The following is a 23834-nucleotide window of genomic DNA, read 5'->3' as shown; positions in this document are numbered from 1 at the left end:
CCCCCAAACAAACCCTTTGACTTCTGTTTGTCAGATAGGAATACATCCAATGAATAACTTGAGTGGACACATTAATGGGGGATAGTTCGGATAGGAGGACCTCATGATTCACAGTATCAAAGGCCTTTTTAAGATCCAAAAAGACTGACTTCATCACCTATGTCCAGTTTAGATTTAATGCACTCCAAAAAATAGCAGTTGGCTGTTTCGGTAGAATGGTTAGTTCTGAATCCGAATTGCATTTGATGGATTGAGTTACCCTGAATGAAGCCTCCAGACTCACCTGTTGTAATCCAGGGAAGGTAGGAAGGACAGGGCACTGACACGTTACCGGGAGCTGAGTGGGGCCAGCACACAAACACGTCAACCATCCCGTTACAGTAGATTCCTGAAAGGACAAACAAGTAAAGAGTAAGAGACAAACAGAAAAGTACATCAATAATAAAGTTCTATTGCTTAACGGAAAATTAATTTCCATATCAATCAAGTTTATTTTATATAGCCCTTCGTACATCAGCTAATATCTCGAAGTGCTGTACAGAAACCCAGCCTAAAACCCCAAACAGCAAGCAATGCAGGTGTAGAAGCACGGTGGCTAGGAAAAATAGATCAATTGCTGCCCTGACAGTCTGGCTGCAATTAAATGACAATACACATTGTAGCGGAAGAATGGTACAGTGATACATGCAACTGGCCAGGGCCAAAAACAAACTGCTCACCAGTTTCTGAGAAGATGCTTTCTGCTAAAATCCTGGTGCAGTTCTCCCTATATTCATTCCGTTTAGAGATCAACTCTTCAAGTTTCATCTTCGTGGCGTCAGTTAATGGGGGATCCTAATCAAATCAAATCAATCACAGAGCCCACCACCTTTCATGTGAAGTAAGACAGTTATAAAGAGAGGAATATTTTATGATAAACTATACATTTTTACCACCCCCAACAATGTGCCAGGAAGACTGAGGGGAATGTGGTTTTAGTGAGAGTCCACAAGATGGCAGTATTTGAGTAGAATTCCTGTTGAGCTATCTAACTACCCAACCTCCATCTTTGTTAGGCGTCTGTGTAGGCAATTTCACAAGCCTAGGGCTCAATTCAATCCGTATTGTCGAAGTTCAGCACTGTAGTGCAATTGAAATGTAAAGGTAATTTCCGATTGAGCCGACATATGCAGGGCTAACCTTGAATGCAGTTTCCGCAGACGCAGGAACATTGTCTTAAATTTTAAATCGTACTATAGCGCTGAACTTCGGCGATACAGATTGAATCGAGACCCTAATGTCATGTGGTCTAAACTAATAGAAGTAAATTCACCTGTTTCATTTACTCTGAGAAGAGAAATCAAAATGGGAGATTTGACCAGCAGTAACTCAGTTAGGCTGCGTTTACACAGGCAGCCCAATTATGATCTTTGGACAATTATTTGCATATCTGATATCTATCTGGTCTTTACCTAATGTGTAAACATCAAAAATAACTACAGGGAATCTAATCTTTTGACTTCCAGTTCATACAGTACCACCTCCATATGGCTGCGTTTACACAGGCAGCGCAATTCTGATCTTTTACCCAATGATTGAGCAAAAGATCAGAATTGGGCTTCCTGTGTAATCTGAATCCTGATACAAACCCGATCCTCCATATGCGACCTCTGTCTGGACGCTCAGATTAGATTTTTTTTGCTCTTAAGTGGTTTGATGCTGCATTCATAACCAAGTGGGAAGGTGGTCATTAACAGTTGTGAATTTGTAAATACCAATACGCTGATTGGCTAATGGCCAACAAGCTGTAAGTACAGACGTCATGATTGTAAACCAATTATAGCGTTCAAAAAACAGAATAGATTTTTATAAATAATGTTTAGTTTTTACATCTAACTGCAGAAAATGCTGTTATCGAGGTAATTTCCTTAGTAGGTGATGTCAGAGCTCAGCATGTGGGACAAGTCGGAGCTCAGGGATGATAGACGAGTTTCCAACTAGTAATTACGAGGGGGATTCAAGTGGATTTTTCCCAGTTGTATGTGGTAAATACCACCTTCCCACCTGGTTATGAACGCATCATTATTGCACACTATTGCATGACCTGTTGTTACCATGACAACCACCCCAACATTTACAGTAGCAGTGATGGGAAATGAGCATTACATCTGTTTGCTACTTCAGAGGCTACATCAATGCGAATGCGCAAATCTGATTTTGGTCACATGTAAAACTGTGTGGACAGTCCAAAGAATTTCTGAAGTATAAAGAAAATCTGATTTGCGTTCTTAGGGTGGCTGTGTAAATACAACCTTATGCCTATTCATGATCTTGGTCCAATCTTGGTCCAATTGTAAAGTGACTGCCCAGTGTTTCCAGATTTCTATGAAATGTGACTTATTCATTTTCCTTACAAATCTTTTTAATGAAGTATGTTGAAAAGCAGCTTTTCTGTGTTGCAATTGTGTGAGCATACCCCAACAACAAAATGGTTAATGGTGTGGGCGTATACTAGTCGAAAAAAAGATTAGCGCAAGTAGACCGCTGATTGGCCAGCTCACCCTCTTCTAGACTGCTGATTGGCCAGCTCAAGATTACGTTATGCTCTATGAGGAAATAGCAAGCATTTTTTAAATGGTCTGTTTGAGATACAAGTTTGAGGTTGGGTTTTTGAAGTGTTTTTTCTCCAATTTATGCTTTGGCCACAAATACGAGTATCAACAACCTTATTTGGATATGAGTTAACAGAATATTAACTTTGAAAGGTAACTGGGCAGATACTTTAAGATATTTTACCACATGATTTGGCAATGTTCTATACAAATAAAACATTGACAAAACATAATAAATTCAATTATTCTAGTGACAGACCAACCCTTCTCCTCTTTTTGTAAAGTAAACAGAGAATCAAGGTTTTCCCATTTAGAATCTGTTATTCCACAGGTGAGATGCAGTACCATAGATATATCATCCAATGGATTCTATTTCTATGTGCGGTACTCTTTCTCTGACCAACATTCCCTGCCTTGCCTTCACACTCCAATGGGGATACATACTGTATATCTATCTGAAATGTGTAACCTCCCTGTGCCTGTCCATTCTATCCCCCCTCCACCACCACCTGTTCCAATGTGATCTGTCCTATCCTAGGAGCGCCCTGACTTTCTACCGCTTCAATTAACCCCTTCTGTCTCTTGTCATCAGGTTTTCTGGACAGCAGCTATCACGGAGGAGTGTGTGTGTGTGTGTCTGTCTGTCTGTCAGATCTCTCACTACTATCTGGGGTGAAAAGAAGGTACAGGGGCTCTCCTCTACTTTAAGAGAAAACACTTTCAATTCCACTGAGACACTTAAGGGATTCTGAGCTTAACTCAGTTACATATTTGGAGAGAGTGCTGATATAATTGAGGGCCTGGGAATAAAATCCGAGAGATCTCTACTGAGATCATGTTTATCATATAGTATGTAGCTACTATTGAGTAAAGGGATGTATTTACAGTAAGTACACAAGGTAATACTGAAGGTATAGAGTTTTAGGAGTTACAAAGATAGAATCATACTTTGGAAATGCGTCGGTGTATTTTATCTGCTGTATACTGTATGTCCGTTTCTGATTGTTCTGGTACATTTTGCAGCAGATTTTGTGATAATATTTATGTCTGGAGTGATATGCACGGCCATATGTGTGCCATGCCATGCAACCCAGTACATTATCATATAGCCATGTTGCTAAGCAACTCCAAAGTTCTTGCATATCCCAGTCGCATAAAGAAAACAAAGATTTCATACCATAAATTCAGGGCTTATCATCTCACTGTGTCAGTGAGAAAGATTATGGTTTTACAGTTCAACGGTAGCAACTCATCCTCTCAATCAGATAAAGGAGAACTGGAATCTGGAGCAAATTATGTTTCTCTGTTGTGAGGTTGGAATATTTGTGAGATTACTTCAATTCACTTTTTTAACAGAATATTTGTTTTTTCATATTTTACTGAATATTGTATATGTACTATAGATGTTCAAATAAATGCTCAACAAAAAAACCAAAAAACATGTTTTTTTTTTACTGGCACTCCTGACAGGAAACAAGTAGGAAAAGTTGTAAAGGAAATATCAAATGGCTCCAAAACTGGCTTAGAATCAACATTCTGGAGAAATTGAATTTAGATTAGTACATGCACATGTGTGTGCCCTGTTTGTGTGTGTATGTGTGTGCATATGGGCGGCAGGTACCCAAGCAGTTTAGAGAGACGAGCCAGCAACCGGAGAGTTGCCAGCCAGTTTGAGTCCCGGGTCTGACAGGAAAAAATCTGGTGGGAAGTCAGCTGGCAACCGGAGGGTTGCTATTATCAAGTCCTAGATGCCGTTGTACCTTGATCAAGTCACTTAACCTGTATGTGTGTCTTTCGGGGGCGTTGGGATAAAGCAGATTTTGGTTGGACTTTGTGCTGACAAATAAAGTGATCTTAATATTAATGTGTGTGTGTGCGTGTGTGTGTGTGTGCGCGCGGCTCACCATCTTACCTGCAGACTGGAGAGGAGCAGTAGGAGTAAAGGAGAGAGTGTGGTGCTCCCCAGTGCCCACCCCCCTCTGTGCCAGGCTGGTCGTAGCATGGGTATGGCACTTTGTTTACATATAAGCTGGATGGCACCTCATCGACCCGCCTGCCATCGATGCTCTCTTCACACTCATCCTTGTCTTACCTCTCAGCATCCACACCACACGGAACCAACACATGGACAAGCCTCTTCTCTAAAGTGTCCAGTCCTTTCACCAATGTGGTTTTCCAGGTAAAGATGGTTTGAGACTTGTGAACGTTTTATGTGCTTGGTTAAGCTGACTTACTCACGGTGTAGGCTGCTCTCAGTGTTTGGCTTCTGAGCTGATTTTTGAAAGGCAGTGTCTTCTCTCTTCAACATAGGCTCGCCTCAAAACAGTGGGTTTTCGGGTAAAGATGATTTGTGATTGGTTTAGGTACATTTTTATAGGTGCCTGGTAGAGATGGAGCCGGCTTCTTCTTAGGATCGGTGTTTACCTTCTTTTAGGCGTTGGTTGATATTCTAAAGGTAAATTCTTCCTGTAACTAATGTTTTGGGAATAAATAGTGTTCTTCTCTTGGTTGACAGGTGTTTAGTAAAGATATCCAGGCACTTATTCTAGTTGTGGATTATTTTGGAGCAATGTTCCCCATCTCATTGAGGCTTTAAACGAGACACTCCTTTTTAAGTTGTGATCAGTTTGATAAAGTTTTCTCCGACATCTCTACTAGTTTTAGTATTTTATAAAGTTGTCCTCTGTCCTAGTTGACGTGTGTTAGTAAAGTTGTCCTCTGTCCTAGTTCACAAGCATTAGCTTGTCCTTTGTCCCTCACCTAGTTGACGTGTATTAGCAAAGTCATCATTGTCTTCTTAGTATTTGGTAAAGTTGTCTTTGGCTCGTCTGCCTGTCGCTGTGTGTTTGGTTAAGTTGTCTTCGTCTCAGGCTCATTCTCAAGGGTTCTGTTGTCTGTCCTCCCTGATGTCCTGAACGCGACTGAAAGCGTCTGTGGATCCTCACCCATCAGTCTGCCTCCCCTTTTTCTCCGCCCGGCCTTGTCCCAGCCAATCAAGATAAGACAAGGGAGAGCTATTTTACTGGAGTGACTTTATAGTCCAGGAGGGGAACGCACACACAAGCAGAAAGTATACACACACATGCATGCGCACACACACACACACACACACACACACACACATACACATACACACACACACACACACACACACACACACACACACACACACACACACACACACACACACACACACACACACACACACACACACACACACACACACACACACACACACACTGTAAGGTGTGCAGTGTTGATCCATGACTGGGGCTAAAGGTTCAGTGGCAGTTTTATGTGGGTGGTTCTCCCAAAGTAAGAGGGCCTCATCAACAGTATTTGACACTAATGGGATCTCTGTGTGGTCTAATGGATCTACAAACGCACCACAGGAGCTGCAGGGGCCATGACCAAACACACAGGATGGATCAGAAGCCAGAGAAACATGTTGTACTACTGTTCATGCACTGTGCAGATGGTGCAGCCAAAAAAAGACATTACTGTTAAATCAAATCAAACTTTTCCTAAGTGTACTAATGTATAAGTTTAACAATAAATAGCACTTTATAGACAACGACAGGGGGGGGGGGGGGGGGGGGGGTTAAAACTATGTTTGGAAGTAAACTACATTCCTTAGACATTTGGAAAGAAAGAGAAAAGTTAATCAATTGATAACCTTATTTCACTATGACATCACAGTGTAAACAATGTGCTATATGAGGGTGGTTGATTCTAGTGTTGTTTACACCATTATTTACCGCACTGTTTACATGATGACATAATAGGGAAATAGGGTTATGGAAGAGAAAAGGGAACCTTTGTAACAAGGAACAAGAGAAAAGGTATAAACACCTGTAATAAAAGGGAAACATTACGTAGAGGAAGATAAGATACGTGGAGGAAGATATGACTCAGCCTATGTAGACAATTCTCCCAGTCCCCACCGTTCAATGGTTCTTTGTAGGACTGTCAGTGTGGGGAGGGCCTGAGGTGCCAGTCTGCCGGGGTTAACTCGCTTCTAGTTGAATTTGAAAGCCCTACTATAGCTCTGCAGGGCCAGTTTTGTTCGTCACAGAGTCACAGTGTCCTTTGTTGTGCTCCTGGGCTTTCCACAACTGTAAGAGGACAAAATATCAGGGGGTTGTTAGGGTTAGGGTTGAGTCGAGGTGTGGACATGAAGCTACGGTTGGGATTAGAGTTGAGGCTAGGATTAGGATGTGGACAGCTAGGGTTAGTTATTTATATGCACATCTAGTATTTCTCAGGTGCTAGGCACAAGAACATAATCACACAGGTCATGCTATAAAACAACTGGAGAATGCCATATGCCTGGCCTCACCACATCAACCCAGAACTATTTATCCTCACAGTGTTGTGCACTTCACAGGTGGAGGATTGAAGGAGTTAGTTATGCTTCCGATTGACAGCCGTAACCTCACGTCAGCTATTATTTACATTTTAAAATAGGCTTACATCCACTTTGTGAGATAATTCGCTACTGAGAGTAAGGGTATCTAGTGTAAGTAAAAGGCAATTACAGTATAGTACATCACATTACACTAATGTAGAGAGTTTACTGACCTTCACAAGGGCAGGGTGTAGTAAAATCCATGTTAGTGTGGGCAGATCATTCAGCCAGCAACGGAATAAATGCACAATATCCTTTGGTGCGAGTTCTGCTCTTCTGATGGACTGTACACCCATCTGATCATTCTATAGATCATCATTTGATAGTATGGTATATTATGATGGAAGACACACCTGTCACATTTTGTGACATGGGAGGAAGTTAAAAGCATGCCTGGTTTGTTTACATGAAGAGCTAACCTTAGTAATACATCAGCTGGTACGTAATTGTGTTTTCATTACAGAATGATCTAGTGCTCTGATAAATATAGGGGGCAGATTTGACAGTGAATCCATCCAGGTGACTCTCTATGTTATAGGGACTATGAAGATGTAGGAATTAAGGCTCCACTGTGACCCAGTCATGGCATCATTTGTGACTGTGTGATATACAAAATATCAAACTGAAATTAGTTTATTTTACTCTTGGTTCCATAAGCATGGCTGTAAAAAGTCCTGATACAGTCATATGTCAGCATTATCTTCACTAACAATAAAAAGCTTAAGAGGGTTTAGACGACAATTAAAATATATAGAGAAATTCTCTCAGGTCCAGGACAACAAATGTGATAAAAGCAATTTCATGGAGACATGGCCTTAGGACAGCCCTGGTATTGCTACCCCATGCCAAGGATCCTCAGTGTGTGTGGGTGTGTATTTGTGTGTGTGGGTGTGTATTTGTGTGTGTGCATGAGTGTGTGTGTGTGTGTCGAAGCTGGACTTGGTCCGAGACGAGAGTGAAGAGGCTGTCAAGGAGCTAATGTGACGGTTCAAGTGTGCCCATTTGAAACACAGATAATAGTAAGACGCTCGCCAACTGAACTGAAGCTTCTCCCGCTAAGAGAACTGTCTGGTTTGTCACTCGTCTGTGATGTGTGCTTCACTCACATTGAAATAAAATAGAACCTTATTTCATCATAAAAACAGGCCAAACCTGTCACAATAAAGTTCAGGATGGCTGCTTTGGCAAGTCCTACAGTCCCATTCGGACAGACTTTAGTTTCATTGTTTTGGAAGCTGAGACGGTAGCTTTAACTGTCTCATTTAGTTTTCACACTATACTGATGGGCATTTTATTCACCAGATCAGAGTTTGCACACAGCGGCTTATGATGGGAGACAGTCAATGAAGTGTTTGTGTCTTTCACTCATTAAAGAGAGATATTACAGTAATGATCTGTCTGGGTTTGTTTCCTGCGAGCTTGGCTTTGACTCTGCCAGTATTTTAGCTTTGTCTACTCTCAGCCATAACAGTGAACTTGGCCTGAACCGTGAAGATGGCAGTATTTACTTTGTTGTGGTTTTATGACATGTTTGTGCATCACGGAATCACTGTACCATTCTCTCCCATTGTCACGAGAGCTTCTCGTGAGCACTGGAGAAGCAAATCTAAACAAAGGATTCCAGACCCATTTTGTTGTCTCGTGTCTTAAAACGGGCCTGGAGTAGATTTTAAGTGCATTCCCATGATCTTTTATATGAGGTCAACATATATAGATAAAAAGGCAAAATACATAGCTAAGAAGTACTTTCCCAAGTCAAATCAAATCAAATGTATTTATATAGCCCTTCTTACATCAGCTGATATCTCAAAGTGCTATACAGAAACCCAGCCAACAGCAAGCAATGCAGGTGTAGAAGCACCTCTTTAGTCTCTTACGAAGTGTCCTTTTTTGTCTTTTTCACTTTTAGCCCAAAACATTTTCAGCTGATTTGTAGTCAGAAGGCCAACATGGTGAGTTTTAGGAATACATTACAGCAAGGCCCTTTCAACAACAAGGACCCAGATATGCCAAACAACATTATGCTGCTAGCAAAGCAGGCCACTGAGGTACTAAGACAATTGTGAGAGTGAACTAATTGATACATATATTTTCAGACAAAGCTGTGCTCGTGTTCGACATGGCAATAACACTGTGAAAACTGATGTCCGAACCCATTCTGCTTCAGTATGGATCCAATATGGGTCAGAGGTATTGGATTTCTGCTTTTTCAACCAAGGGGAATGACAAATCGAAACAGGCAGCTCTTTCTGGGGGGAATATTTGATTTGTTGTGTTTTCTTTCTGCATCACAAGCAAATATAATCCTGAGCTACTGAAAGATGTCCTGATCGCAGGTCACTGAGACATTCTGTACATTGGAAGAATCATACAACACTGGCATCAGGCAAATACAACCACATACAGTGCCTTCAGAAAGTATTCAGACCCCTTGACTTTTTCCAAATGTTGTTACAGCCTTATTCTAAAATGGATAAAAAATATAAAAAATCCTCAGCAATCTACACACAATACCCCATAATGAAAACAGGTTTTTAGAAATGATTGAAAACAGGTTTTTAGAAATTTTTGCACATTTATTAAAAATAAAAAACCCAAAGACTCTCAGACCATGAGAAACAAGATTCTCTGGTCTGATGAAACCAAGATTGAACTCTTTGGCCTGAATGCCAAGCTTCATGTCTGGAGGAAACCTGGCACCATCCCTACAGTGAAGCATGGTGGTGGCAGCATCATGCTGTGTGGATGTTTTTCAGCAGCAGGGACTGGGAGACTAATCAGGATCGAGACAAAGATGAACGGAGCAAAGTACAGAGAGATCCTCGATGAAAACCTGCTACAGAGCACTCAGGACCTCAGACTGGGGCAAAGGTTCACCTTCCAACAGGACAACAACACAAAGCACACAGCCAAGACAATGCAGGAGTGGCTTCGGGACAAGTCTCTGAATGTCCTTGAGTGTCCCAACCAGAGCCCAGACTTGAACCCGATCTAACATTTCTGGAGAGACCTGAAAATAGCTGTGCGGCAACGCTCCCCATCCAACCTGACAGAGCTTGAGAGGATCTGCAGAGAAGAATGGGAGAAACTCCCTAAATACAGGTGTGCCAAGCTTGTAGCGTCATTCCCAAGAAGACTGTAATATCTGCCAAAGGTGCTTCAACAAAGAACTGAGAAATGGGTCTGAATACTTATGTAAATGTGATATTTATGTTTTTTTGTTTATATAAAAAAGCGAACATTTCTAAAAACCTGTTTTTGCTTTGTCGTTATGGGGTATTGTGTGTAGATTGATGAGGGTGGAAAAAACTATTTAATCCATTTTTGAATAAGGCTGTAACCTAACAATATGTGGAAAAAGTCAAGGGGTCTGAATACTTTCTGAAGGCACTGTACATAGTTATTATTTTGTATGCGTTAATGTTTATGACCACAGAGAGAATGCTTGACAAAGGAATGGTGTTATAATTTGTACTGTCGACCTACATTTCCATTAATCATTTGACATAAAACCCAAAGCTCAAAGTAAAAGTTTTCTGGACACCAACCAAAACAGGCATGCATCCAGTTTTACAGACATACAGGTCTGCTCAGCTCCACTCTTCAGGTCCATCACCGGCATGTAAAAGTGTCAGCGTTGTGACACCGCTGGGGTAAACAGCACTCTGTGTGAGGAGAGGCCTGGGCCGGCGCGCTGAAGTTTGTTTACCACTTGCTGTAAATGGGTTAGAATGTGTTTAGCACTCAGGACAGGTGATATGTTGGAAGTTAAACAGGTTGCTGTGTGGATACATAAACTGTTTGGTTCTGTGCTGGCTGCTGGGAGTGTGGCGTGAGAAAGACTGAGCAGGAGTTGTCCAACCTACCTCCCTGCCCTCCGAAAGGGATTCTATAGCGTGTGTGTGTGTGTGTGTGTGTGTGTGTGTGTGTGTGTGTGTGTGTGTGTGTGTGTGTGTGTGTGTGTGTGTGTGTGTGTGTGTGTGTGTGTGCGTGTGTGTGCGCGTGTGTGTGTGCAGAGTGTTTACATTCTTCCCTAGGCAGAGAGTGATGGCAGGGCCCCAGGTGGCGGGCTTATGAGCGCAGGATTCATACCAGGAAAAACAAACAAGCAGTGAGAAAATGAAAGAGAGGAAGAGAGAGAGGCATAGAAAAAGAGAGAAACTTAGAGAGAGAGAGAGAGAGAGAGAGAGAGAGCCTGGAGCTTGGGGAAGCTGCTAGAACATCAAAGGAGCAAAAAAAAGAATAACAATATGGGGATGAGGTAGTTGAATGGGCTATTTACAGATGGACTATGTACAGGTGCAATGATCTATAAACTACTCTGACAGCTGATGCTTAAAGTTAGTGAGGGAGATATGAGTATCCAGCTTCAATGATTTTTGCAATTTGTTCCAGTCAATGGAAGCAGAGAACTGGAAGGAAAGGCAGCCAAAGTAGGAATTGGCTTTGGAGGTGACCAGTGAAATATACCTGCTGGAGCACGTGCTACGGGTGGGTGCTGCTATGGTGACCAGTGAGCTGAGATAAGGCGGGGCTTTATCTAGCAAATACTTATAGATGACCTAGAGCCAGTGGGTTTGGCAACCAATATGAAGCGAGGGCCAGCCAACGAGAGCATACAGGTTGCAGTGGTGGGTAGTAAATGGGGCTTTGGTGACAAAACGGATGGCACTGTGATAGACTGCATCCAATTTTCTGAGTAGAGTGTTGGAGGCTATTCTGTTAATGACATCGCTGAAGTCGAGGATCGGTAGGATAGTCCGTTTTACGAGGGTATGTTTGGCAGCATGAGTGAAGGATGCTTTGTTGCAAAATAGGAAGCCAATTCTAGATTTCATTTTGGATTGGAGATGCTTAATGTGAGTCTGGAAGGAGAGTTTACAGTCTAACCAGACACCTAGGTATTTGTAGTTGTCCACATATTCTAAGTCAGAACCGTCCAGAGTAGTGATGCTAGACGGGCGGGCAGGTGCGGGCAGCAATCGGTTGAAGAGCATGCATTTAGGAGCAGTTGGAGGCCACGGAAGGAGAGTTGTATGGCATTGAAGCTCGTCTGGTGGATAGTTAACACAGTGTCCAAAGAAGGGCCAGAATTATACAAAATGGTGTCCTCTGCGTAGAGGTGCATCAGAGAATAACCAGCAGCAAGAGCGACGTCATTGATGTATACAGAGAAGAGTCGGCCCGAGAATTGAACCATGTGGCACCCCCATAGAGACTGCCAGAGGTCCAGACAACAGGCCCTCCGATTTGACACATTGAACTCTGGCTGAGAAGTAGTTTGTGAACCAGGCGAGGCAGTCATTTGAGAAACCAAGGCTGTTGAGTCTGCCGATAAGAATGCGATGATTGACTGACCGCGGCAGCTATCCAACCTTAGGGGATCTCAGACGATACGAAAGAGAGGTTGAACAGGCTAGTAATAGGAGTTGCAACAATTGCGGCGGATAATTTTAGAGAGGGTCCAGATTGTCTAGCCCATCTGATTTGTAGGGGTCCAGATTTTGCAGCTCATTCAGAACATCAGCTATCTGGATTTGGGTGAAGGAGAAATGGGGGAGGCTTGGTCAAGTTGCTGTGGGGGGTGTAGAGCTGTTGACCGGGGTAGCGGTAGCCAGATGGAAAGCATGGCCAGCCGTAGAACATTGCTTATTGAAATTCTCAATTATCGTGGATTTATCGTTGGTGACAGTGTTTCCTAGCCTCAGTGCTACTAGCATGCTAGTCTACAAAACCATTCCAATGTGTCTGCAACTATACCTCCCCATTACAAGCAACGTTTGAAATAGGTTCTATCCTCTTGTGGCTTTGAGTCAGTGACTCTTATCACGGAGTGGAAATATACATTTGTGCATGGTTTACATGGTTAAGAGTATACATATACATGGTTTAGAGTATACAGAGTATACATATACATGGTTTAGAGTATTTTTTGTGCGTACACAACTTTGATAAATGAGGCCCCTGGTCTGGCTGGGTCATCAGCAGATACAGAAGCTGACTATCATGATGTAGTAGCTCTCTTTTCACTCTGATATTTGTGGTATTTCTTGTGTTGCTTTTGTGTGCTTTTCAGGAAATAGAAATCTTGTTCTTGCTGTGGTTTTGCAGTTTTAAAAAGTTTGTTTGATGGAGACCTTGGAGGTGACAGACGACATCAACAGGGTCATCCTTGGACATAGTTATTTTAGGACAATCCACACTGAGAACATAGCCAGGGCATACTGAAAGAAATGGAAAAGGGAAACTTCACTGCTAAACACTATTTGGTGTGTTTCCAGTCTCCCTACATACAGTTGAAGTCTCAAGTTTACATACACTTAGGTTGGCGTCATTAAAACTCATTTTTCAACAACTCCACAAATTTCTTGTTAATAACAAACTATAGTTTTGGCAAGTCAGTTAGGAAATCTACTTTGTGCATGACACAAGTCATTTTTCCAACAATTGTTTACAGACAGATTATTTCACTGTATCACAATTCCAGTGGGTCGGAAGTTTACATACACTAAGTTGACTGTGCCTTTAAACAGCTTGGAAAATTCCCGAAAATGATGTCATGGCTTTAGAAGCTTCTGATTGACTCAAATGATGCCAATTAGCCTATTGGAGGTGTACCTGTGGATGTATTTCAAGGCCTACCTTCAAACTCAGTGCCTCTTTGCTTGACATCATGGGAAAATCAAAAGAAATCAGCCAAAAATTGTAGACCTCCACAAGTCTGGTTCATCCTTGGGAGCAATTTCCAAACGCCTGAAGGTACCACGTTCATCTGTTCAAACAATAGTACGCAAGTATAAACACCATGGGACCATGCAGCCGTCATACCGCTCAGGAAGGAGACGTGTTCTGTCTCCTAGAGATTAACGTATTTTGGTGCGAAAAGTGCAAATCAATCCCAGAACAACAGCAAAGGACCTTGTGATGATGCTGGAGGAAACAGGTACAAAAGTATCTATATCCACGGTAAAACAAGTCCTATATCGACATAACCAGAAAGGCCGCTCAGCAAGGAAGGAGCCACTGCTCCAAAATCGCCATAAAAAAGCCAGACTACGGTTTGCAACTGCACATTGGGACAAAGATCGTACTTTTTGGAGAAATGTCCTCTAGTCTGATGAAACAAAAATAGAACTGTCTGGCCATAATGACCATTGTTATATTTGGAGGAAAAAGGGGGAGGTTTGCAAGCCGAAGAACACCATCCCAACCGTGAAGCACGGGGGTGGCAGCATCATATTGTGGGGGTGCTTTGCTGCAGGAGGGACTGGTGCACTTCACAAAATAGATGGCATCATGAGGCAGGAAAATGATGTGGATATATTGAAGCAACATCTCAAGACATCAGTCAAGATGTTAAAGCTTGGTCGCAAATGGGTCTTCCAAATGGACAATGACCCCAAGCATACTTCCAAAGTTGTGGCAAAATGGCTTAAGGAGAACAAAGTCAAGGTATTGGAGTGGCCACCACAAAGCCCATCACAAACCTCAATCCCATAGAAAATTTGTGGGCAGAACTGAAAAAGCGTCTGCGAGCAAGGAGGCCTACAAACATGACTCAGTTACACCAGCTCTGTCAGGAGGAATGAGCCAAATTTCACCCAACTTATTGTGGGAAGCTTGTGGAAGGCTACCTGAAACGTTTGACCAGAGTTAAACAATTTAAAGGCAATGCTACCAAATACTGAGTGTATGTAAACTTCTGACCCACTGGGAATGCGATGAAAGAAATAAAAGCTGAAAGAAATCATTCTCTCTACTATTATTCTGACATTTCACATTCTTAAAATAAAGTGGTGATCCTAACTGACCTAAGACAGGGAATTTCTACTCGGATTAAATGTCAGGAATTGTGAAAAACTGAGTTTAAACGTATTTGGCTAAGGTGTATATGTACATTTCTGACTTCAACTGTAATTATGAATTCAGACATGATTATACACTATAGCTATATTTTTCAATTTTTGCCCCGGGAGAGTTCAACCAATGACGTCATCGTGGATTGAGCCTGCTGTTTGATCTAAAAATGAATGGAGTCATGTTTTTTAGCAATTATTGTGGCCTTTATGTTTTTACGATTGCACGAGCACGTTAGTAGCCAGTAGACATTGTAGTCCTTGTTCAATAGAGCCATTGGACTTGTCTCAACGATGTTCCTATCTGCCAGGATATTGCAGTTTATTTAGGTTGACTAATTTTCCCTGGCTTTGTAAAAACTATAGCCTGACGGGAGCCCTACTTCCTTGTCCAATTGTGTTCCCACCCTCGAAGGCGGGCTCTTCAGAACCTCCTAGATCAACTCGTGGCGGCAGCCTAGACCAACTGGATCAGGAGGGAAAATTACAATCAAGTAAGTTGTTTTGCTGTCAGTAGCTAGCTAGCAATATAAGCTCTCTTTTTACATGAGACAGTATTGTTCAGTACGGTACAATTTTGTTATCGATTAAACCATAACGGGGCTTGTAGGACCATTACAAGCCAAGCTAGCCAGGTGTACCTAAAATGTACTGTAGTTTAACATTATAGCTAACTAGCCTAGCTATCCTCAAAGCATCTCATTGGAATAAAACTGGAGAAATGTTTTGATGATGATGACGAAGAGTAAAGGGATGACTTTGGCTTTATGACTCAAATAAGTCTTTGAGTAACTATGCCTGTGTGTTGTAGCTAGCTAGCTAACGTGTGTGTGATGTCTCATATTCTACATCATGCTGCTGCAGTAGGAATACAGGCAGTACACAACGATTGTCCATGAATGTCTAATAGCACTTTTGTCTTACTCTCACAGACAATACTGCTTGGATACAAAGAAGTTAGTGACTCTGAACACCTCACAGCACCACCCAGACAACACCATATGCAAGTATTCCCTTTGTAGAACTGTAGTCCTTATTATAGGTGTTAGTAGTATATTTTTCTTCTGCTATAGAAATACAGTACCATTCAAAAGTCTACTCATTCAAGGGTTTTCCTTTTACTTTTATTTTCTACATTGTAGTGAAGACATCAAAACTATGAAATAACACATCATGTAGTATCCCAAAAAGTTTAACAAATCAAAATATATTTGAGATTCCACCCTTCGCCTTGATGACAGCTTTGCACACTCTTGGCATTCTCTCAACCAACTTCATGAGGTAGTTACCTGGAATGCATTTCAGTTAACAGGTGTGCCTTCTTAAAAGTTAATTTGTGGAATTTCATTCCTTCTTAATGCGTTTGAGCTCATCAGTTGTGTTGTGACAAGGTAAGGTTGGTATACAGAAGATAGCCCTATTTGGTCAGTCCATATTATGGCAAGAACAGCTCAAATAAGCAAAGAGAAAAGACGGTCCATCATTACTTTAAGACAAGAAGGTCAGTCAATTCGGAAAATGTAAATAATTTTGAAAGTTTCTTCAAGTCTGAGTAGGTCTCTGAGGGTTCAGAGTTTTCTCTGTTTCGTATTTTGTTTTTCTGATGTTTGAGTTTTTGTTCATTTCCCTTTCCGTTGTGGATTTCCCCCAATTTTTTCCCCCGCATTCAGTAGTGGGCGGCAATACACCGTTTCCGGTGTAGGCCGCCCTAAAACACCACCGAAGAAGAAGAAGAACCAGCTGATCGGATGCTTTCCTCTTTTAACTGAAGAGAAAAATCAATGGAATAGCTTCACTTTCCAACGACCTGGCAATCCCATCAGTTGAGACTTCATGTCCGTTTTGAAATCCTCTGGCTGAAAGTGCCGGCTACAAACACTGACATTTTTATATTTCTCCACAGGAGAACAGGGGTGCATTCAGTTTGCTTGACCGTTTACTACGTTGCGGAACGCTTTGTACTAAATGACACGTTTTCCTAATACATTCAATTGTATAATCGTCACATCCTCTCTCCTCGCCTCCTTCTCAAAACCCATTGGTTGAGAAAGCCAGACGCCCCTCTGACCTTCTCCTCCAATGGGTTATGAGGAGAGAGGAGCGACGACACGAGGAGTATGCAATTTAGAAAAGGGCTCAGTATTGGTGTTAATAACCAGAGTTGAACCAAAACCACACCCATCATTATCCTTTTTCCCAGAATGATTTCTTTCAATATCTATGTTTTACTGCATGTACAATGATTGATAAATGAATATTATGCTACTCAAATATAAATAACATACATGTTTCTATTCCAATCTGTTAGTTGACTTATTGCACCCATTACTCAAATGGTTCCTCCAGTTTTTAAGGTAGTCCCTTAGTTTCCAAACCCTGGCAGTCATTCTGAATAAATGACTGCCATGGTTGGATATCCCACTCTGGCTGTATTCCAATAGGAGTTAAACATCACTTTACATCCAGCATAATGTGACTTCAGGCCTGATGTGGCCTATAAACTATGAGTTTCAGGCCACTGTATTAGGGAGAACCAGTTCATCAAAAGAAGACCTTTTGAAATATGTATTGTCTTGTCTTAAAGAATTACATTTTTATCACAACATATTCACTTAGGATCTCACTTGATGAAGGCCACAGGACTGAAAATGAATGAATGCAACTACCATGTCTCTGTCACTAGCAACAGTCATAGGTGGTACTGATAACTCTAAAATTCACTCGAAAGGCACCCTAGGAAAAATGCTAATAAGATTTTAAACCCTACTGCAGGGTTATTCAATTCCAGTCCTGGAGGGCCGAAACATTTCTGGGTTAGGATTTTTGTATGTCTCTTCAACGAACCATCCTATTTAAGGTTCTTCAGAGACCCTAAAATGGTTCCCCTATGGCATCGCTCTCAAGAACCTTATGTGGTTCCAACCTGCACCATTATTTTTAAGAGTGTAGGGCCACACTGAGTAAACACAAAATACAGGTGGGAGTGAAATAAAAACATCCAAACAAGACAAATGTTTTTGTGTGTGTGTGTGTGTGGTGTTTCAGTTCCTTCCCCCTCCCCTAACATCACATGATGTAGGAGAGATCCAACCCAATGGGCCAATAAGGCTATTTATTAGTGGTCTTTGTCCCAGTGGGCCTGAAAGTGTGTTATTGTGATGCGATAACGAGGCAGTGACACTAGACTCACCTCTCTAACTCCCCTTAAACTGTTAATGTCCCACTGCCCTGGAGCTGAGCTGGGTTGGGGTTGCTGGGTGGAGGATGCTCTTTCCCCTCTTTCTCCTCCTGCTCCACTTCCTCCTCCTCTTCCTTCTATTAATTATCATCTTCTTCCTCCACCTCTTCCTTCTCCTCTTCCTCCACTTCCTCTTCCTCCCCTTCCACCCCCTTATGGAAAATGAACCTATACCTCTGTGGGGAAATTCCTTTCAAAATCTAAATAGTGAGATTATCCTGTAGTAACCTTCAGCGGATTTAGATCTTTTGCTACTGTATTAGTACAACAAATTATCAACAAAACACTGATGCACAGATGATGCCAGAACATTTGTGTCCTTTTTTTCTCAATTTCATGTCCAGTTTATCATGTTCATTCCAACAGTAGTCATAACATTTCCTTGATTTCGTGTTAGAGATGGACAGAGAGATTAGCCCTGGTTCGCTAACGCTGAAAGGAGGAATTTGTCTGTGAAGCGTTCAGTGACTTAGTAACACATTTACACTCTCCCGTACACACACGGAGCAGGTCCAGACACACACACATAGCACTGGGTTCCACACACACACACACACACACCGAGCAGGGAAGTATAAACAGTGAGCCAGCAGTGCTAAATAACAGCCGGCCGGACAAATTACTTTCACTTCCTACAATATCACAGGGCCTTATACACTGCTCGTCGAACATCTCATTCCAAAATCATGGGCATTAATATGGAGTCGGTCCCCCCTTTGCTGCTATAACAGCCTCCACTCTTCTGGAAAGGCATTCCACTAGATGTTGGAACATTGCTGTGGGGACTTGCTTCCATTCAGCCACAAGCGTATTAGTGAGGTCGGCATGAAGGCGATTAGGCCTTGATTGCAGTCGGCGTTCCAATTCATCCCAAAGATGATCGATAGAGTTGAGATCAGGATTCTGTGCAGGGCAGTCAAGTTCTTCCACACCAATCTCGACAAACCATTTCTGTATGGACCTCGCTTTGTGCATGGTGGCATTGTCATGCTGAAACAGGAAAGTGCCTTCCCTAAACTGTTGCCACAAAGTTGGAATCACAGAATCATCTAGAATGTCATTGTATGCCGTAGCATTAAGATTTTGCTTCACTGGAATTAAGGGGCCTAGCTTGAACCATGAAAAACAGCCCCAGACCATTATTCCTCCTCCACCAAACTTGGCACTATTCATTCGGGCAGGTAGCGTTCTCCTGGCATCCATCAAACCCAGATTCGTCCGTTGGACTGCCAGACGGTGATGATTCATCCCTCCAGAGAACGCATTTCCAAGCTCCAGAGTCCAATGGCAGCATACTTTACACCACTCCAGCCGACACTTGGCATTGCGCATGGTGATCTTAGGCTTGTGTGCGGCTGCTCGGCCATGGAAACCCATTTCATGAAGCTCTCGACAAACAGTTCTTATGCTGACGTTGCTTCCAGAGGAAGTTTGGAACTCGTGCAACTGATGACAGACAACTTTTATGCACTACGCGCTTCAGCACTCAGCGGTCCCGTTCTGTGAGCTTGTGTGGCCTACCACTTTGCGGCTGAGCTGTTGTTGCTCCTTGATGTTTCCACTTTACAATAACAGCACTTACAGTGGACCGCGGCAGCTCCAGCAGGCCAGACATTTGACGAACTGACTTGTTGGAAAGGTGGCATCCTATGACAGTGCCACATTGAAAGTTACTGAGCTCTTCAGTAAGGCCATTCTACTGCCAATGGTTGTCTATGGAGATTGCATGGCTGAGTGCTCGATTTTATACACCTGTCTTCAACGGGTGAGGCTGAAATTGCCGAATCCACTAATTTGAAGGGGTGTCCACATACTTTTGTATATGTAGTGTATGCGTTAAATGTAAGTCTGCTAAAATACCATATTGGGGAATATTACCACAGATAGAACAATGAGACAGATATTTCACATGATGAATAAATGTGGAGCATCAACTCACTACCAAACTTTCCAAAACGTTTGATCTCAATTCAGTTTTCTGTTCCCAAAACTAGAATCTGTTATGAACAGAGTGGGCTAAGTTTTGTAGACTATACCCTTTGCCAAAGTTTTGAAAAATGACATTATTTAGAAGAAGTGAAAAGGCTAATTGAGTTATTGCACACACGCACTTCACAGGGTAGGCGTTTCCTAGCGGAAATATGCAAATGCATGCTAGAACGGGCCAATAGGATCTTGCTAGCTTGTGCTTGGCTCTGCCCACCTCCTAGCTTGTTCTGCCCACTATGACTCATTTGTTCCCATTGGAAACAGCAGGCTGTGGTCTATCTTTGTTTAGTTATACAAATCTTTGATAATACTGTAGTATAAGGAATATATGAAGTGAGCTAAGTATGCACATATATTTACATATGTACATACTGATATTAACATAGATCTCAGACAATGTGTCTCTTTATCCTGATGATACGTGAATCTCAGAGAATTGTTGATGATAATATAAACACACTGCACAAAACATGTCATTAAACCATTAAACTAAAGTGTTTATATCTCTAAACTGTTTACAATCAACAGGAGAACATTCCCAGGGGAACGTGTGTACGCAATGTTGTTGATGTTTGCTATATTTTGTTGACAATAAAATACAGGGACCTGTTGGTCACCTGATGATAGCAGTCCCTTGTAAGGAACAGGAACTATGTAATGCAGACATTTCTGAACTCTTATTAAACGGGCCTATAGCCTACATCCATGATTGCATCTCTATAATTTGTAACTCTTTCTGATGTATGTATTGTAATGTATTGATCAATAGATGTGCTATGCCATGCACATTTATTTTGTTTTTATATGATGACATATTTACATATGGTATCAGATTGCCGGGTGGTTGGGGGTGGGAGTTAAAAAATATATATACATACTGCATTGTATGAATTCTATGAATGTAAATAATGAAAATGTGATGTGAAAAAAGAGCTATGTGATGGGACAGGGAGTACCGCTGGAGCAGATACAGTATGTCTTTTGTGGAGTACTATATGAACTGTACTATATGAACTCACTTCACAGGTCATCCTATTCATGTCTATGCTATTTCATAGAGCCCCTTAGCGTGCGACTCATGCAAATGGCAAAAGATACAAATCCCTTTTAACTAAATCTTTCAATAATGAATTTCCATTCCATTCTAGTCTATAATATCTAGGCCCACCATACATCATTTAGACTCTAGATCATGCTGTATATGGTCTCACACCTCTGCACCATCTCCATTCCATTTGGGATTTATTCATTTTCTGCGCCCTGTGAGTTTATATTCTCTCTTCCAGATCTGACATATTATTTTCTCAGAAAGCGTGCTTGCATGCTTTTAGCTCCAGATTGTTTGGCCCTGGCTACTGATAAGCATCAGATAATTAATTGATCTATCTCTCTGTCAGCTCTGTATACAGACCAGGGAACTGGACAGTTTGGGATAAAATGCCAAACAAAACTCTTTCCTACGGACCGCTGTGTCTGTCTCTGCTCTTGCATCATGGCATGTTGCCTTGGCCTAAGATTTGACATGTTGCCTTGGCTTAAAATGTGTTTCTTAGGCCAAGGCGGCAAAGAAAATAATGTAAAAAGACATTAGTACTTGGGCTAAATCAAAAGTTCAAACCAGTCCTTTGTAGTTCTGAATGAATGAACCAAAATCTTAACATTCGTAGTGGTATGTCACAAAAAAAGAAAAAGAACAGTGCATGAGAACAGTAAACATGTCAGACAATATAGCAGGAACTTAAAGAAAAACATGACTGCACATACAGCAAAGGAGGTTGGTGGCACGTTAATTGGGGAGGGCGGGCTTGTGGTAATGGCTGGAGTGGAATAAGTGAAAAGGTATGAAGTACATCAAACACATGGTTTGATGCCATTCCATTTACTCCATTCCAGCCATTATTATGAGCCGTCCTCCCCTCAGCAGCCTCCACTGACATACAGTATATCCAGATTACTATTATAAAAAACATTTGATGGTTCTTCATTTTAACAGCAGTTTGCAGATGAAACCAGATGACAGTGAGAGCCACACTGTCAGACAATTTCAAACAATGGAAACTGTTGATTTCTGGGAGAGAATACATCAATGAACTGGTCTCTTAGCTGCCCTCTTTGGACAGGAAACTCAATGGTATCACCTACGAATGAGGTAAATGGATGAATAAAAGTTGTCTGCAGATGAAGTGTTTTCTTTGTCATACAGCATACAGATATTCACATACAGGCAGAAATACCACACAATAACATTTACATGTAGATCATCCCATTCCATAGTTACAATGATATCTACTTCAAGCTAAGCGGTGTGATAAAGTATGCACGGATGGGGAAAAATGAATCTGTAGATGAAGCGGTGTGGCCGTTACTGTAGACCATGTGGTTGAGTGATAGATGTTAAAGTCAAAGCCTTTGTCTGCAGTCCGCCAGTGAGAGAGTCCAGAGACTAAGTCAAACGGGGGATCTGTGAGGAGTGGAACAGCTTCCACCTCACGCGAACGTACTGTATACACAGAGTATAGGGCACAGTCGACACGCGGTGGTGTGGCTGTTCGCAAATGTCATGCCTATTACAGTGAGTTCATTCTGAGTTAGATCATCTCGATGCTATGTAACGGTGTGCCAAGACCTTTAGCAAAAATGGGCACCACACCTTTATTAGCCAACTTGTTGTCTTGTTAGGTTAAGATGTGACGTTGTTCAATGTAGCGTTGTTCAATAAGAAACACATCGCGGGCTGATCATGGCTGATCTTTAAACGATATGTACACTCAGTAAGCCTACTATCTGACCAATATATCCAGTATCTCCATCAGAAAACTTCATAGTTACATTTTCTCCGCTCATTACCTCCTTTTTACTCCCAGCTAAAAACACTCAGGGAAATGTTTTGATTTTTTTTTAAAACATCACACATCCTGTATCCCTTTCAAATATGTCTGCAATATATTCCGTAGTATAAACACTATTAATTATCTTTCTGTTTTTCGGGCGGAGTTCCAAGCCTCATGGACGGAGGGATGGAGACAGTTTGTGTCTTTTCTCCCATCCTGCCCAGATTTGGCCATGAGTGTCTCCTACTTGGAAACAGGAAGCTAAAATCTATTCTCTCCCATACACATTCTCTCTCTCTCTTTCTCTCTCTCTCACTGAAGACTGAATGTGCATCCTTTCTCAGGAATCCTCTCTCTCTCTCTCTCTCTCTCTCTCTCTCTCTCTCTCTCTCTGAAGACTGCATACTGTATGCATCATCTCTCAGGAATCCTCCTGTAGAACAGTGATGTCGCAGGTTAGAGATGTCCCAGGCCAATGAATGCCTTGATTTGATAGAAAGGACCCTCTATAGGTGCCTGAGTAAAAGTTCATACTTGTTATTTTTCCAATTTACTGAATGGTTAACATTTAGCTCCTATTACCTAAAGATGAGTGAACATTGCTTCCATTAAAACTACATGTGTCAAATAGGCCATAGCGCCACCCGATGAAACCAACGGGTATTGTACTTGTACATTGAGTTAGTCTCAACCTAACTCAGAGGAGAGAACTGCATTTATGTAAGGGCTACCTAATTTAATTTTCATAATTTATGAAATAAATAAATAAATAAAAAATATATAAATTGTGCCGTCTGGTATATACTTTTACTTTTGATATATATTTTAGCAATTCCATTTACTTTTGATACTTAAGTACATTTAAAACCAAATATTTTCAGACTTTTACTCAAGTAGTATTTTACTGGGTGACTTTCACTT

The 23834-nt window shown here is 41.7% G+C and overlaps 1 protein-coding gene across 1 annotated transcript in view; it reads right to left on the bottom strand.

The window, feature by feature from the left end:
- Positions 1-23834, bottom strand: part of LOC120029638 (glucagon-like peptide 2 receptor) — a 40751-nt gene that overhangs the window by 8546 nt on the left and 8371 nt on the right. The window contains exon 5 of the mRNA XM_038974926.1: positions 284-388. Within this exon, the coding sequence (XP_038830854.1) occupies positions 284-388 (105 nt within the window). The remainder of the gene's footprint in view (positions 1-283; positions 389-23834) is intronic.

The sequence above is a fragment of the Salvelinus namaycush genome, chromosome 35 (assembly GCF_016432855.1).
Source record: "Salvelinus namaycush isolate Seneca chromosome 35, SaNama_1.0, whole genome shotgun sequence".
NCBI classification, from domain to species: Eukaryota; Metazoa; Chordata; class Actinopteri; order Salmoniformes; family Salmonidae; genus Salvelinus; species Salvelinus namaycush.
This window is presented reverse-complemented; position numbering and strand designations above follow the sequence as displayed.